This window comes from Saccostrea cucullata, unplaced genomic scaffold, assembly GCF_032062105.1.
Source record: "Saccostrea cucullata isolate Sc308-1 unplaced genomic scaffold, CSIRO_AGI_Scuc_v1 ctg4751, whole genome shotgun sequence".
NCBI lineage: Eukaryota > Metazoa > Mollusca > Bivalvia > Ostreida > Ostreidae > Saccostrea > Saccostrea cuccullata.
Window position 1 is genome coordinate 137,224 of NW_026925009.1, and position 13,119 is coordinate 150,342.

At 32.7% G+C, this 13,119-nt stretch overlaps 1 protein-coding gene across 1 annotated transcript; it reads right to left on the reverse strand.

The window, feature by feature from the left end:
* Positions 1-3,306: 3,306 nt before the first annotated feature.
* On the reverse strand, positions 3,307-11,360 carry LOC134267803 (uncharacterized). Its single transcript, XM_062750008.1, has 7 exons — positions 11,090-11,360; positions 10,015-10,375; positions 9,446-9,681; positions 8,194-8,341; positions 5,188-7,914; positions 3,944-4,784; positions 3,307-3,553 (listed from the first exon to the last, which is right to left on the reverse strand). Exons 2-7 carry the CDS (start codon positions 10,277-10,279, stop codon positions 3,307-3,309), a joined length of 4,464 nt encoding a protein of 1,487 aa, XP_062605992.1. The 5' UTR covers positions 10,280-10,375; positions 11,090-11,360.
* Between the last annotated feature and the right edge of the window lie 1,759 nt (positions 11,361-13,119).

The window sequence follows — 13,119 nt, forward strand, 5'->3', positions numbered from 1 at the left end:
TTACAGTAAAAATAAAACAAGACATGTTTTATCATTACCGTATAGATATATTTTTTTTTCAATAAATAGTTATTACATGCGTTGTTTTTATTATTTATGTATATGAATTTTTTAAAATAGATAATTACTACACACCTGGTGTTAGCCCCTGTTATATATCCTAGTTTCTCATAACCGAAAATCTAGTTCTTAAAATTATCTTTATCCATAAACACAAAAAATATATTACTTTGTAAACAAGAGGCCCAAGGGCTTTATAGGTCACCTGAGTATTTTGTAACAACTTTAATTTAATTGGGTTTGTGAATAATACCCAGAGGTAGATCAGAGTAACAAAGAGAAAATACACTTCCACTTTTGATATCACCATTTGTGCACCCCAAAAATTTTGGAAATTTTATCATATTAAATTTTATTTCATCATAAATAGTTGATTAATACCAAAGAACAGATTACAAAGCATTAATTTATTTTCAGAATATGTAACCCTTCTCCCTTCCGATAACATTAATGCAGGGACCATGAAATTAACCATTTTGCACCTTTCTTCATCTTAAATATATAAACTTGGATCATTAGCACAATATCCAGGAGCAAAGAAGAAGATTTTCACAAGAATTAATATATTTTAATTATATAATCAAAAGAGCCCCATTGTGTATTCCTCAGGTGCGTCAAATGGTGCAATAAGATTTGTGGACAAGCTCGTCGTCATCAAATTGCACGTGTTTTGGGTTTTTCAGCGTTTTTCCTAGGTGACATCATACAGTTTACGGCTGAGTTACTCTGAACATTGATTATATGGTGCAGAGTAACTTAATTTCTCATCTGACCAATATTCGCAATTTTCGGCCATGTGGTCAATTTTTTTTTTCAAATATTATCCTACCCTCGTTTCTTTTTTCCTTTCAATATAGTATATTACATGACCAAAATTTTAAAGAGATGTCAGAGATCAGCGATGAAAAATTGTAATAACTACGATGCATTGAAGATAATCAGTAAACTTTCATTTGCATGTCAATTTGTTCAGATGGTTTTTTAAGTAATATTAAATTGATGATCAACAACCTTTGAGAAATTGTACATGTTAATGACTTCTTAATTAACATTTAGGAGATCATATTGGAAAAAAAAACAATGCGTATGCATTTAATACATGAAATTTCCATTATTTATATGGAATGATTTAGTATTCTTATATAACGTTTAAATTAAAAGTCGCCCACGTGGCTCAGTGGGTAGAATGTCTGCTCTACAGTCGTGAAGTAAGAAGTCGGATTTGATCCCGCGATGTAAGGATTATGTCGCGGTTTCAAATTCGACTTTGGAACGTGGAAACCAGTCGTTCTCAGAGGTAGAAACGGAGGTCCTGTGTCACTGTAGGTGCTGACACGAAGAAGAACCATCCCTGCTCAAGGGCACTGAGTGCTTGGTAAAGGGGAAACTTTGCAGCTTTTCACCAGCGAGTTGTGGCATATCTATGTGAGTGAAAAATTCTCGAGAGGAACGTTAAACAATATAACATCAATCTAATTTTTTTAAAAAAAAATTGAGGGTCATTTTGGTATTAAAACTGTACCTTGCTTTTTAAGCTCACAGGTTTGGGAATAAGGGAAAGCCACCGGCCAAGATTAAAGAAAAATGGGCAGGCTACACACTAACTACACCTCTCCAAAAAGTCAAATGGCGATATGAAAACAATCTTTCTTTCTGTGTTAAAAGCTTCATAAATGAGAAAAGAATTAAATTGATAACACGACCAGCATGTACTAGTCCTAGCTGACAAACCAGATAATAACATTACTCTTTGTTTTGAAGGTTTATTATTTTAATTGTGTTTTAGAGAACCCGAAATTCTATAATAAATTATTGTAAATCAAACTTATACCCATATCTCTCTCTTTTGGAGTAAATTCTTCTGAGTCACATCTCCGTTTTAAATATTTATGATATTCCGAACAATAAAAATAGTCTCCCACGTTGCGCAGTGGTTAGATTGTCAGCTCTAGAGTCGCAAAGAAAAATTTGCAGCACTCCAACTGCAAGTGATAGTGTCATTCTAATTTTTACGTTTTCTGATGCTCTGTAATGCCTCAAAAGATATTCTGTATCCAAAAAAAGCAAAGAAACACAAGGTATTACGTATAAAAATGACTTTTATTGTAAGTAACGGTATATATTTCAACTGATATATAAATAATGCAAAATGAATGTTAACACTATTTTTCATTGAAAAAAAGATGTCTTTAAATTATTACGAAACATTTATCAACAAAGAATGAAAATAACATTCGAATATCAAATTTACAATCCAATATTCGAACAATTATTTGAAAAATTGCTAGAAAAAGTATCAAAGAATCAAATTCCAATTAAGGGAAAATACACCGAATTAAGTACTGTAAATCACGTTTTATTCGCGAGAGCTTTATTTCTGCGTAATTTCGCGAGACACTGAGCTCGCCAAAATTCATTCTCGCGTTTAAAAGTATTCCTTTAGATTATATAAAGAGGAAAAACACGATTCGTGAAAAATATGTCTCGCTTAAAATGAGATTATGATTATCTCGCGAAAAAAAAATTGTCGCAAAAATTTAATAATCTACAGTACATACTAAGTATATGATTTGAACATATTTTTATCGTCTGTACTTTACAATTGGGATCAGGCAAAGCTTTTAAACCTTAAGACGCACTTTCCCTACATATATTTTATTCCAAATACCAATTTGTCATATTGGTATAATACATGTATAAACTGAATAAATACATGTCCTTTATAAGCAATTATAAACATATTAATGATAAAGATGACAAAAAACATTAAAGAAATCGACATAAATTACTCAGCACATTGTCATTTGGAAATGTATTCAACTAAATTTTGCTACTGTAAAATTAACATCATTTAAAGCTGTCCAAGCAAACAAATATAGTTGATATATGATTTGATTTCTACGCAAATAATTCATTTAACTCATTAGGACCCATTCCACAAAATATACTCTTTAAAAAAAAAATTACATGCCACGGTCGAATGTCTCATTTAGTAATAAAATATGTGTCCGTGTTAGTACAACATGTACGTGCAAAACTATTCTTTTAGTTACATTAAGTACATATTTAAGCAAAGGGTAGATAAAGTATAACTATTAAGTTTTTTTCTTGTATGAGATTCTCGTACATTACAAACGCAGACTTTTTCTGTTTTTATTTTACACATTTTAAACATCTGGTTAAAGGACATAGAATTGTTATTCTTTGTAATAATCTAACTACGTAAATTACATGTAAATATACGTATTAATTTGATTTCTCATCATTGTGTGATGCAGATCTGACGGTAAGATGACGTTCAAGGATTTCTGCAGTTTTCTGAAAGTCACAAGCTTTAGCATAATGTAGAACATCTCGACCAGATTTGTCCTTAATTTCAATATCTGCCCCAAAAGCTATTAGTGTTGAGATGTTGGTTGGATTCTGAACTGCATAATGAAGGGGTGTACACCCTGCTAAATTTTTCTCATTTATAAACTCTTTCACCGAACATCTATCAATCAGTAATGTACAATTTGCAAATAAAGAGATATAATGTAAGAACGTATTTCCAATAATATCTCTGAGGGACATGAAAGTCAAATAACTATTCAATTCATAATTTTCTATTTCAAACATTCTATAGATTAAACGATTTTTGCTCTCTCCTAAAAATATAATTGGCCAAATCTCGAATGACCATAGACTAATAAAGCTTAAAAAATCACCATCTGAACTATCTAAATGATCACAAAAAGATTTCAATTTCTCTTCTTGTCTTACCCAGTCCTTACGGCTCTTTTCTCCACGTCGTTCTGGACAGAAACAAGGTATTGTACTTTTGTGAAGACTCCATAATTCATCAGGAAGCATTGCGAGAATGATATTGTAAAAATCGAAATACTTTCCAAGCTTCAAAACTTCTTTAACAGAATTTCTAAGTGTAGAAAGATCATAATAAGGACCTGGAAAAAGATGATTATTAAAACCCACAAAAGGACTATTATTACGACTCTCAAAACTGTCGTGCATAAGATTTCTCATACACCTGCGTACACAATCATGATTTCCATCGGACGTGTATCTTTCTAAAAACAATTCAACAATGCTTTTTAACTTATTGTATATCGCATAATCGCAGGCAAATTGTCCTTTGTTGTCAACTGCTGTAATTAACTCTGTTTTATCAAGAAGACTTCTTACCCAGCATACCTTGCTGTTTATCGTTGCCAAATGCAGAAGTGAATGGCCCTCTTTATTTCTGTACTTACTCATTGTACATCCATATTTGCCCAGAAGCTTACTTATACCCTTTTCATTTGTAAACGATTGTAACAGACACATATAGTTTTTTTCATTTAAATATGCTCCCTTTTCAAACAGTACATCACAAATGTCATAGCGATGGTTTTTAGTTGCTATGGTTAAAGCGTTTAATCCTTCACTTATTTCTATATTAATATCAGCCTCAGTATTCAATAATATAACAACGGCATCCTTGTAATTTTGGCCACAGCCCAATATCAGTGGTGTACAACCATCATTATCTCTTGCATTAACATTTGCTCCTTTGAATATCAGGAAGGAAATAACATCTCGATGTTCATGCTTTACTGCAATGTGTAATGAGGTAGACCCAGTCTTGTCTGGAATATTAACATTTGCACCATGTGTAACCAGTGTTGTCACAATCTCCAAATTTCCAATTACACAAGCTAAATGAAGCGGACTGGAACCATGTTCATCTGTAGTATTGACGTTTCCTCACCCCGTGGGGATCCGGGTTAGAATAGGTCCTCAGTACCCCCTTGCTTGTCGTAAAAGGCGACTAAATGGGGCGGTCCTTCGGATGAGACCGTATAAACCGAGGCCCCGTGTCACAGCAGGTGTGGCACGATAAAGATCCCTCCCTGCTCAAAGGCCGTAAGTGCCGAGCATAGGCCCAAATTTGCAGCCCTTCACCGGCAATGGTGACGTCTCCATATCAGTGAAATATTCTGGAGAGGGACGTTAAACAGTATACAATCAATCAATCAATCAATCCTCTATTCTTAATAATCAGTTGTACTGGAAGGACATTACATCTTTGGCAAGCTATATGCAAAGGTGTGCAATCATCTTTTTCGATTGAATTTACATTTACTTCACTTTGAATGAGTGTTTTGTCAATTACCGGTAAATTTCTGGAACAGGCTTTGTGTAATGATGAACAGCCATAGATATCAGCCGCGTTTAGATCGATATTATTTTCAATAAGAACATCTGTGATTCTTTTAATCTTCCTTAAGATTTCCTCGTCCACTTTCCTCGTAAAGTATCCGCAAGAATCTGGTGCCCTTAAAGCATGATGAAGAGCCGTTCTCCCTTTGTCATCAACTGCATTTATATCTGCCTTGTGTTCTAGAAGAACTGATAAACATTTTTCCGATAAATATTTTGCTGCAAAATGAAGATGAGTTTGTTTATTGTCTGATGTAATATTTGCAACTGCTCCTTTTGAGAAAAGATAATCAACAAGTTCTGAATTATCATGTACACAGCTATTGTGAAGAGGTGTAAGACCTTGCGTATTCTGGGAATTAATCTCCACCCCGTTCTCTAAAAATGTGGAAATGATACTTTTATAACCTTTCTCGCAAGCTTTTTGCATCCCAACTTGTAGTTCTTGTTTGTTCATTCCCCTCTCTATAAACATATTCAAAATATCAAACTGTCCATCAGAGGAAATTAGAGTCAAAGGTGTATCACCTCTTTTAGAAGCTATGTTGATATCGCATCCTTTTTCAATAAGGCATTGTACAATCCCAATGTTCCCTTCGGATATAGACTTATGTAATGGTGTCAGTCCCTGAGAGTCTTGCAAATCAATTTCTGCTCCATTGTTCAAAAGGTGGTCTATAATGTCTATGAAACCATATCTGCATGCAAGGAAAATTGGCGTCTCTCCATCGTTATCTTTCAAATTAACATTAGCGTCAAAGGCAAGTAACGTTTTTATAACTTCTAAATGTCCTTCTTGACAAGCTTCATGAAGGGATGAAAATCCATCTTGGTTTCTAAAATTAGCAGATGCTCCATGTCGAAGTAAGAAGAGAACAATACTGCAATGTCCATATAAACTAGTCACCATCAATGGTGTTACTGTTTCATCAAAGAGTCGATATTCCGAAATGAAATCCCTTTCTGAACAAACTTTGATTTGGATAAGATATTCCAGAATTCCTAGATTACCAAAAATACAAACAAGTAGAGGGAAAGGAACTTGTGAAACTGGGCAGTACAATTTATGTCCTACATCCCTCGGGTTTCTATCACAAAACAAACAGAAAATGTCATGTTCCATTACAAAATTCATGAATTCAACAAGGCTGTCAAAAATCTCACTATAATAATGGAAACACCTTTTCACAATCTGGATATTTCCACTTAACACAGCTAAATAGATAGTACTTGCTCGTTGAGTAAACATTATTTCTGACAAAACTTCATTCTGTGTTTCAAAAAGTTTTTCCAAAAAAGTTGCCCAATTCCACAAAATTGTTAAATGAAGAAATGTAAGTCGACCTTTTTTCAAAAAATGTTCTTTGGAAAGAAAGGTGTTTGCTTCAATATCACTTGAGGGATAATTATAGCTTCTTTTTGACAGTGTTTCGTTTAGAACATTTCCGTCCACTAATAAATCAAACAGACACGTTTCAATGCGAGCATTTGGCATGCAATGATTTTCAAATATATCAATGGCAATTCCTTGGTTGATATCTTTTTGTATTCTTTTAGTGTAAGATGTCAGCATGTTTGCGTCCAATTCTACAAGAAACAAATCTTGAATGTCGTCATCTTTTAATCTTCCTAGTGGCCTTAGTCTATTTTGAAATATTTCCAAAGGCGAGAATTGTATCAAAGTTTTAGGTGATTGTTTTCCAAAGTGCCACACAATGATATCCAATAGTTTTGAATGTATTAAGGAAAATGTTGGACCATCACGTTTTACATATTTTCCAATCTGTCGGTTCAGAGCTAACAGTAATTCTTTCGGATTAATATCAGCTTCGCAAGCATTGTGAATTTCATAGAGAGATTCAAAATCTTCATTTTGTTCTGCATTTGAGAGATATAGAGCAAGTTTATGCTTGGCAAGGAAACAACAAACTAGAGAACAGTATTCGTAAATGGTCCCTGGCTTAGGGTCGTCTATCAAGAGATCAAGCTTAGAAACCAATTGAATAAATGGGTTTTCAAAAAATGATGTCGAATGCTCTGGATCAGTGCACATGTTAACGTAAAATTTACAAAGTAATGGGAAACAATCAATGTGTTTTTCAAAAATCTTCATAGGGCAATGCAAGTCACGTTTTACGTGAGATTCCAAGATCTGTTTTTTCTCATTGAAAGTTAGATGATTCTCTTGGTTTTCCAAACTGAATAAGACATTGAAAAATATCTTAATTCTTCGGAATGCTCGGGTAGAACTTATCATTAAACGACATGAAATGAGAAGTTTTGACTCAACTTGATCTTTGCTTTGCTTAAAATTCAAACATTTTTTAATGTCTTCAGAATGTTTTGCCCATTCATTAGCCTGATCATTGACCGCATATTCCCCACAAGGGTCATCAACCACAAAGACTTGCGGATTTCTTCTATTGTGGTATGTCAAAATGTCTTCGGGACGGTTGATTGGTATAATAGAAAACCCTTCTCTGCCTAATTTCAAGGCGATGTGGTGAATGATAGCTGATTTTCCCGACCCTGGATGGCCAACCACAACAACGCATGGATTTTCTCTTATAAACGTTTCGACAGCTGTAGAAGGTTTTATTTCTACAAACACTTGATCCTCTTTTTCCCAGGACAAGAGTTTTTCTTCTATTAATTCTACATATGATTAAGAAAGCAAAACAAAACAAATGTAATAAAGTATTGATTACCTTTTTTTAAAAAGTATTAAATTTTGGAATTAATTATTATTCTAAATTTTTTTTTATTCTTGAAAGATTTGAATTTAGATATATCGGTCATTTCATGGAAGTGTGACACAAGATTTCAAAGTAAATATTAAGACAAAGTTATAGCTTTTTAAGTTGAAGACCACTTTACTTAAACTGGGTAGAAAATTATGTCTATTTTTTTGCAATTTATTTGCAAAAAAGTCACCTTTGACATTCCAAGGGACCGTTTCTAGCTGTTTCAACCTCAGTCGCTTTATTTCTAAAAACAATTCTCTCTCAGATTCATCAATTGGAGAAAATCTTAAAGCTTTTGTTTCATTCAGTAATGCTGAACCTCCAAGTCTTCCAATAGCCTGAAAAGATTTAATTTTCAAAGTTGTTAATACACATACCCCCTGTTTAGGAAAACAATTATGCGAATACGGATTTTGTTACGCAGTCCTACAGGTAAGTTAAACGTTGGAATATGTATTTTGTTTTTAGATTATACTTATTAAAATAATGAGGAAGGAAATATTTTCTTTTTAGAAAAAAGCAATTCCGAAAACTGTCTACCAATTGGGATAAGTTGTGGTAAATAAACGAAGTGTATTATTGATGTGATCTTCTCTGACCTACATTATTGCATTGCATTAACATTTAAAGAATCTTCTCAATACTTTACAGCAAAGAATTCTACGAAATTCTAGAAGGCTCATTCGAGGTTCAAGTTTCGAAATACAAGATTGGAAATTTGAGTTTCAAAAGTCAAGATCAAAACTAACCAATCAAAGGCGGGTTCAACATTTGATTACTCCCCTTTGTTATGTTTTTACTATCAAGAAATCGTTAAATATATTATAACAACTGGGTCATTTGCTAAAATGATAATGCAAGAAAAAAGTTTTATTACTAAAAAGAAATAAAAATAAATTTGGATTACATTTTGAAAAATTCATTTGTAATTTTATGTTTCACATTAAATAAAAATAGTAAATACATATATATGGAATATTACTGTAGAAGTGGAAAACATTACGGTGTTTTTAATTTCACTATGTTCACGATTTAAGAATTTTCCGCGAATTTTAAACCATCGCGATTATTATTTTCACGTCATTTCTACCTAGAAACAGTCATAGAACCTGAATATTTACAAATGATTCTCCGTGAAATTAAAACCACCGTGAAAGGCAACTGTTTAACAAACCGTGAAATTTTAGACACGTGAAATTAATGACGTCTACAGTATATAGTCTTATCGTTGCCTTGCAGAACAAGAAGGTCGTCTATTTTTTACCGTTAAAATTTTAACAGTTAAAATAGATAGTACTCTCTTAGTGTTCATCTGCAAAGAGCTAAAACCCTGCGTCCGCTAAAACAAATTACGCAAAAAATTATTGGAATACCTTCGAGCGGGCAAAACGCCAAAATCTACACCCGCCAAAAAAACACTATACGGTAATAGTTTTGCTTACTTCCTCAACATCTGTCCAACTTAAATTAAATTCATTTATGTTCATCTTCGCATCTGATGAATGGGCCACTTTGTTTCTGTAGAACTTGATTCGTACTAAGTCAGCCCCGGTACTGACATCTGAAGGATTAGGTAGAACATCGAATCCTCCTGCTGGTGCTGGTGTACAGGGACTCATGTTTCGTATAAGGCAGATTAACAGTGTAACATCAAAGTCTTTTGACATTGGATTGTTAGCTAAAACAATTGAAAAAAAATGGAAAGTTTAGGTTAGAGAGAGAGAAATCTTAAATCTTTTATCACTGAGATTTTAACTGACGTGGGGAGTACAAAAACATTTGCAGTTTATGCTTTCTTTAAAAAAAATGAATTTGTAATCGCAAATAAAGGGAGGTGATACAAATCTCACGATACGCTTGAAAACCCTTATCCCCTTCTTTATTTGATTACGTATTTTTAAAATTACTGATTTACCATTAAATATTATCTTTGGATTAGTGAAGGAAGTTAATTGTTTGGTATTGAAAGGAACATGTTTTAACACTTTCTTTCACACTGTCTTCACTATACCTCCAAAAAGTGCGTCCCACTGGACCTGATTTATTATTCTTCTAGATTTCAAGCTTGACAACGTAGGTCTTTGTGCTGCTAGGTCAGTGACAAGGTTATTTGGAGGATGAACTGCATCAAAATGGACCCTTAGAGCCTTTGGTGCTCTCTTCAGGACTAGATTGACAAATCGTAGGAAGTTGGTTTCTTCTGGTGACACGGTGGGCGTGGTTCCTGTGGCCGGTGCTCCTCTACACGGAGGTACAGAAGGAGTAGATGAGGCCATGATGAAGTGATGCTTAGGTTAATGTTGTTTAATATATGTTTTCACTTTGTCATAATCATGTTATTTAGGAATGCCAAGATAGTAACGTCACATTTTCTGAAAATAAAAAAATCGAAAAAAGTACACAGTTACTGGTATCTAAATGTAAAATTTTAACTTATACGGATTATGCAATTCATAACCTTATCAAAATTTGTTTAATATGTATTTTCCAACTGAGTGAAGTTTCTTTTGTACAACAAAAATCATTTTCCACTTTTGCATGACATCTAAATTTGGATATATCTACATTTTGAAGCACTCTCACATGTTCCTTTCCTTTAATTATTATTGTATTGAAAAGACAATCTGTGTCCAAAATTCCTTCAGCTGGTTTGTTAGAGCACAACCCGTTGAAAAGACGTTTTTAAATGCCTCATGTCCTTCTCCTTTAAGATCTTTTTTATTATTTTGAATGCGTGATTGTAAAGGCCTACGTGTATTACAATAATAGCATTTAAAAACAAGGTCAAGGTAAACAGCAGTCTGCTGATATGATAAAAAAACTAGATAACATGACAAATAACATGCAAATACATCAATTGATTTGCTTTTAAGGAACTTAAGGAATTTTGCAAACTGAATATTACTTACGTGTAATACTCTAAAATCCATATAATAATAAAAATAAATCTTCGTAACAGACCTGTCAATGACTGTTATTTTTCATAGTCATGTCACTCAGTTCTTATCTGAAAAATTTGAATATATCTCTTCTTCAATCACACTTATTAAGATTTTTGTAATTTTCTGATAGTAAATTAAACGTACCGAGGATAGAAATATCGTGTTGACTTTCTTCGATTCGCAGAGGTAGTTGATTTAGTCAGATAACCGCCATTCTTAAAGTCTCATTGCGCCACCTAGGCATTATACAGTAGGAAATGCAGGGGAGCAAATCAATAGCTACCACAAAACAAAATATATTTAAATTCATAAAATACACACAATTCCAACAGTATGTGCAGTCGTTCTGTCGTCATCATTGTCACTATACACGGTCAAATTCTCGATTCAGTGACTTTCGCTTCAGACTCTTCTACGCATATTTTTCGTATATAGTTTATTCTAATTTTAAGATGGATTTTTTCCTTTCTAAAAATAGCTTATCACACCCATCACTATTCTCCATTATTGTTTTCTTAATAGAATGTCATAGTGATTATGACTATGATAATAATAATATACAAATATTTACATTTCAAAATATTATCCCTTAAGATTTTTTGCAAAATAAAAAAGTTCTCAAAATTTACAGGATGAATAATTTTTTTTCAATCATTACTATTGAAGTCAAAAATCAAATTACTGAAAGAAACGAAGGACAGAGGTATGAATACATATTTTATATTGCACAGTTTCATTGCCTAAAGTTTTGTATAAACATTTTGCTGCATTAGATGAAATTAAAGTTGCTCAAAATATGGAACGATATGGCTTCCTTATGTTAGATAGTGTTATTATATGCTGTGGTTACGTTATTATGTGCTGTGGGTTTATATAAATAAACAATTATGTGTCGCAGTTGTTATTCTATGCTGTGGATTTATAATTATATGCTCTGGTTCTTTTATTATATGCTGTGGTTTCATTATTATATGTGGGTTTATAATTATATATTGTATGTCCATTATTATATATTTCGTGGTTTCATTATATAATTATATGCTGTGGCTTCAAAATTATATGCTATGGTTGTATTCTTATATGCTGTTGGCTCGTAATGATTTGTATTTCAATTTTTTTTTTCCTAAAGCCAGCATTTCAACAAATAGTTTTACCTCATTTCAGAAATGTTTCAAATTCCATTGGTAATTTTATGCTAGCGAAATATATATCACATACGGAAACGGGTCCTAGACTTAGACCAATCATATTTTCAACGATTTTGATTATTAATATTCCATTAATTTATGTAGAATACTTTTTAGGCTAAATATGAGTAAATAATTTAGGTCTGCTGTAGTTAGGGCATGGACTAAAAATAAAGAAAATATAATTGTCAATTATTGCCAATTTCTCTGCAAGCCGTTTCAACATCAGCCATTAGCTCCTCCAATTGCATCTTTATGTAAAGTCATGTTACATCATAGCTGACCAACAGGTACTCGCTGTGTGGGTGCGGAAGAAAAAAAAACACATTAAAATTTGAAATCTAAGCAATATATATGTAAATGTGTGCTCAGCTTGTATATGCACAATACAGGTAAATGTTTTTAAAATAGAGTAAATGCAGTTGATTTAAATTTTCAGTGTATCTGCCTTTTATGAGATATAATAGACCTTCTTTGAGGAATAAGAGGATAAGAATAGAATCATATTCTAATTATAGCCTTTTGTGTCATTAAACACAATAGAAAATATGAGTGATATACTCCGGTCCCCTCCTAACTAATTTTCTGGAAAAAGTATAATATTAGTTTCATTAATTGCTACTACAGTCTTTTTTTATTAGAAAACATACTGAGAACAATCTTTCTAAGTCCGAAAAACGTTTTAATAATACTTATGGTAGTCAAGTTAAGTATTTTTTGTATTGTTAATGTGTTTTCAGTTGATTTTGTATTGTTAAAATAAAAATTATGCCTACACAATTATTTAAGATATGTGCAAATTGTCCCTGCCTTAAGGATAAGCCCGATGTCCCGGAGAATAATCAAACAATTTAAATCTCCACATACATGTATTTAGCGGAATATAATGAAAGACATAAAATAACATTGTTGATAAGGATGGGTGAAAACACACGGCTGCTGTTTTTTTTTACCTGAATACAGACAACCCGCGCGTAACAAAACTTA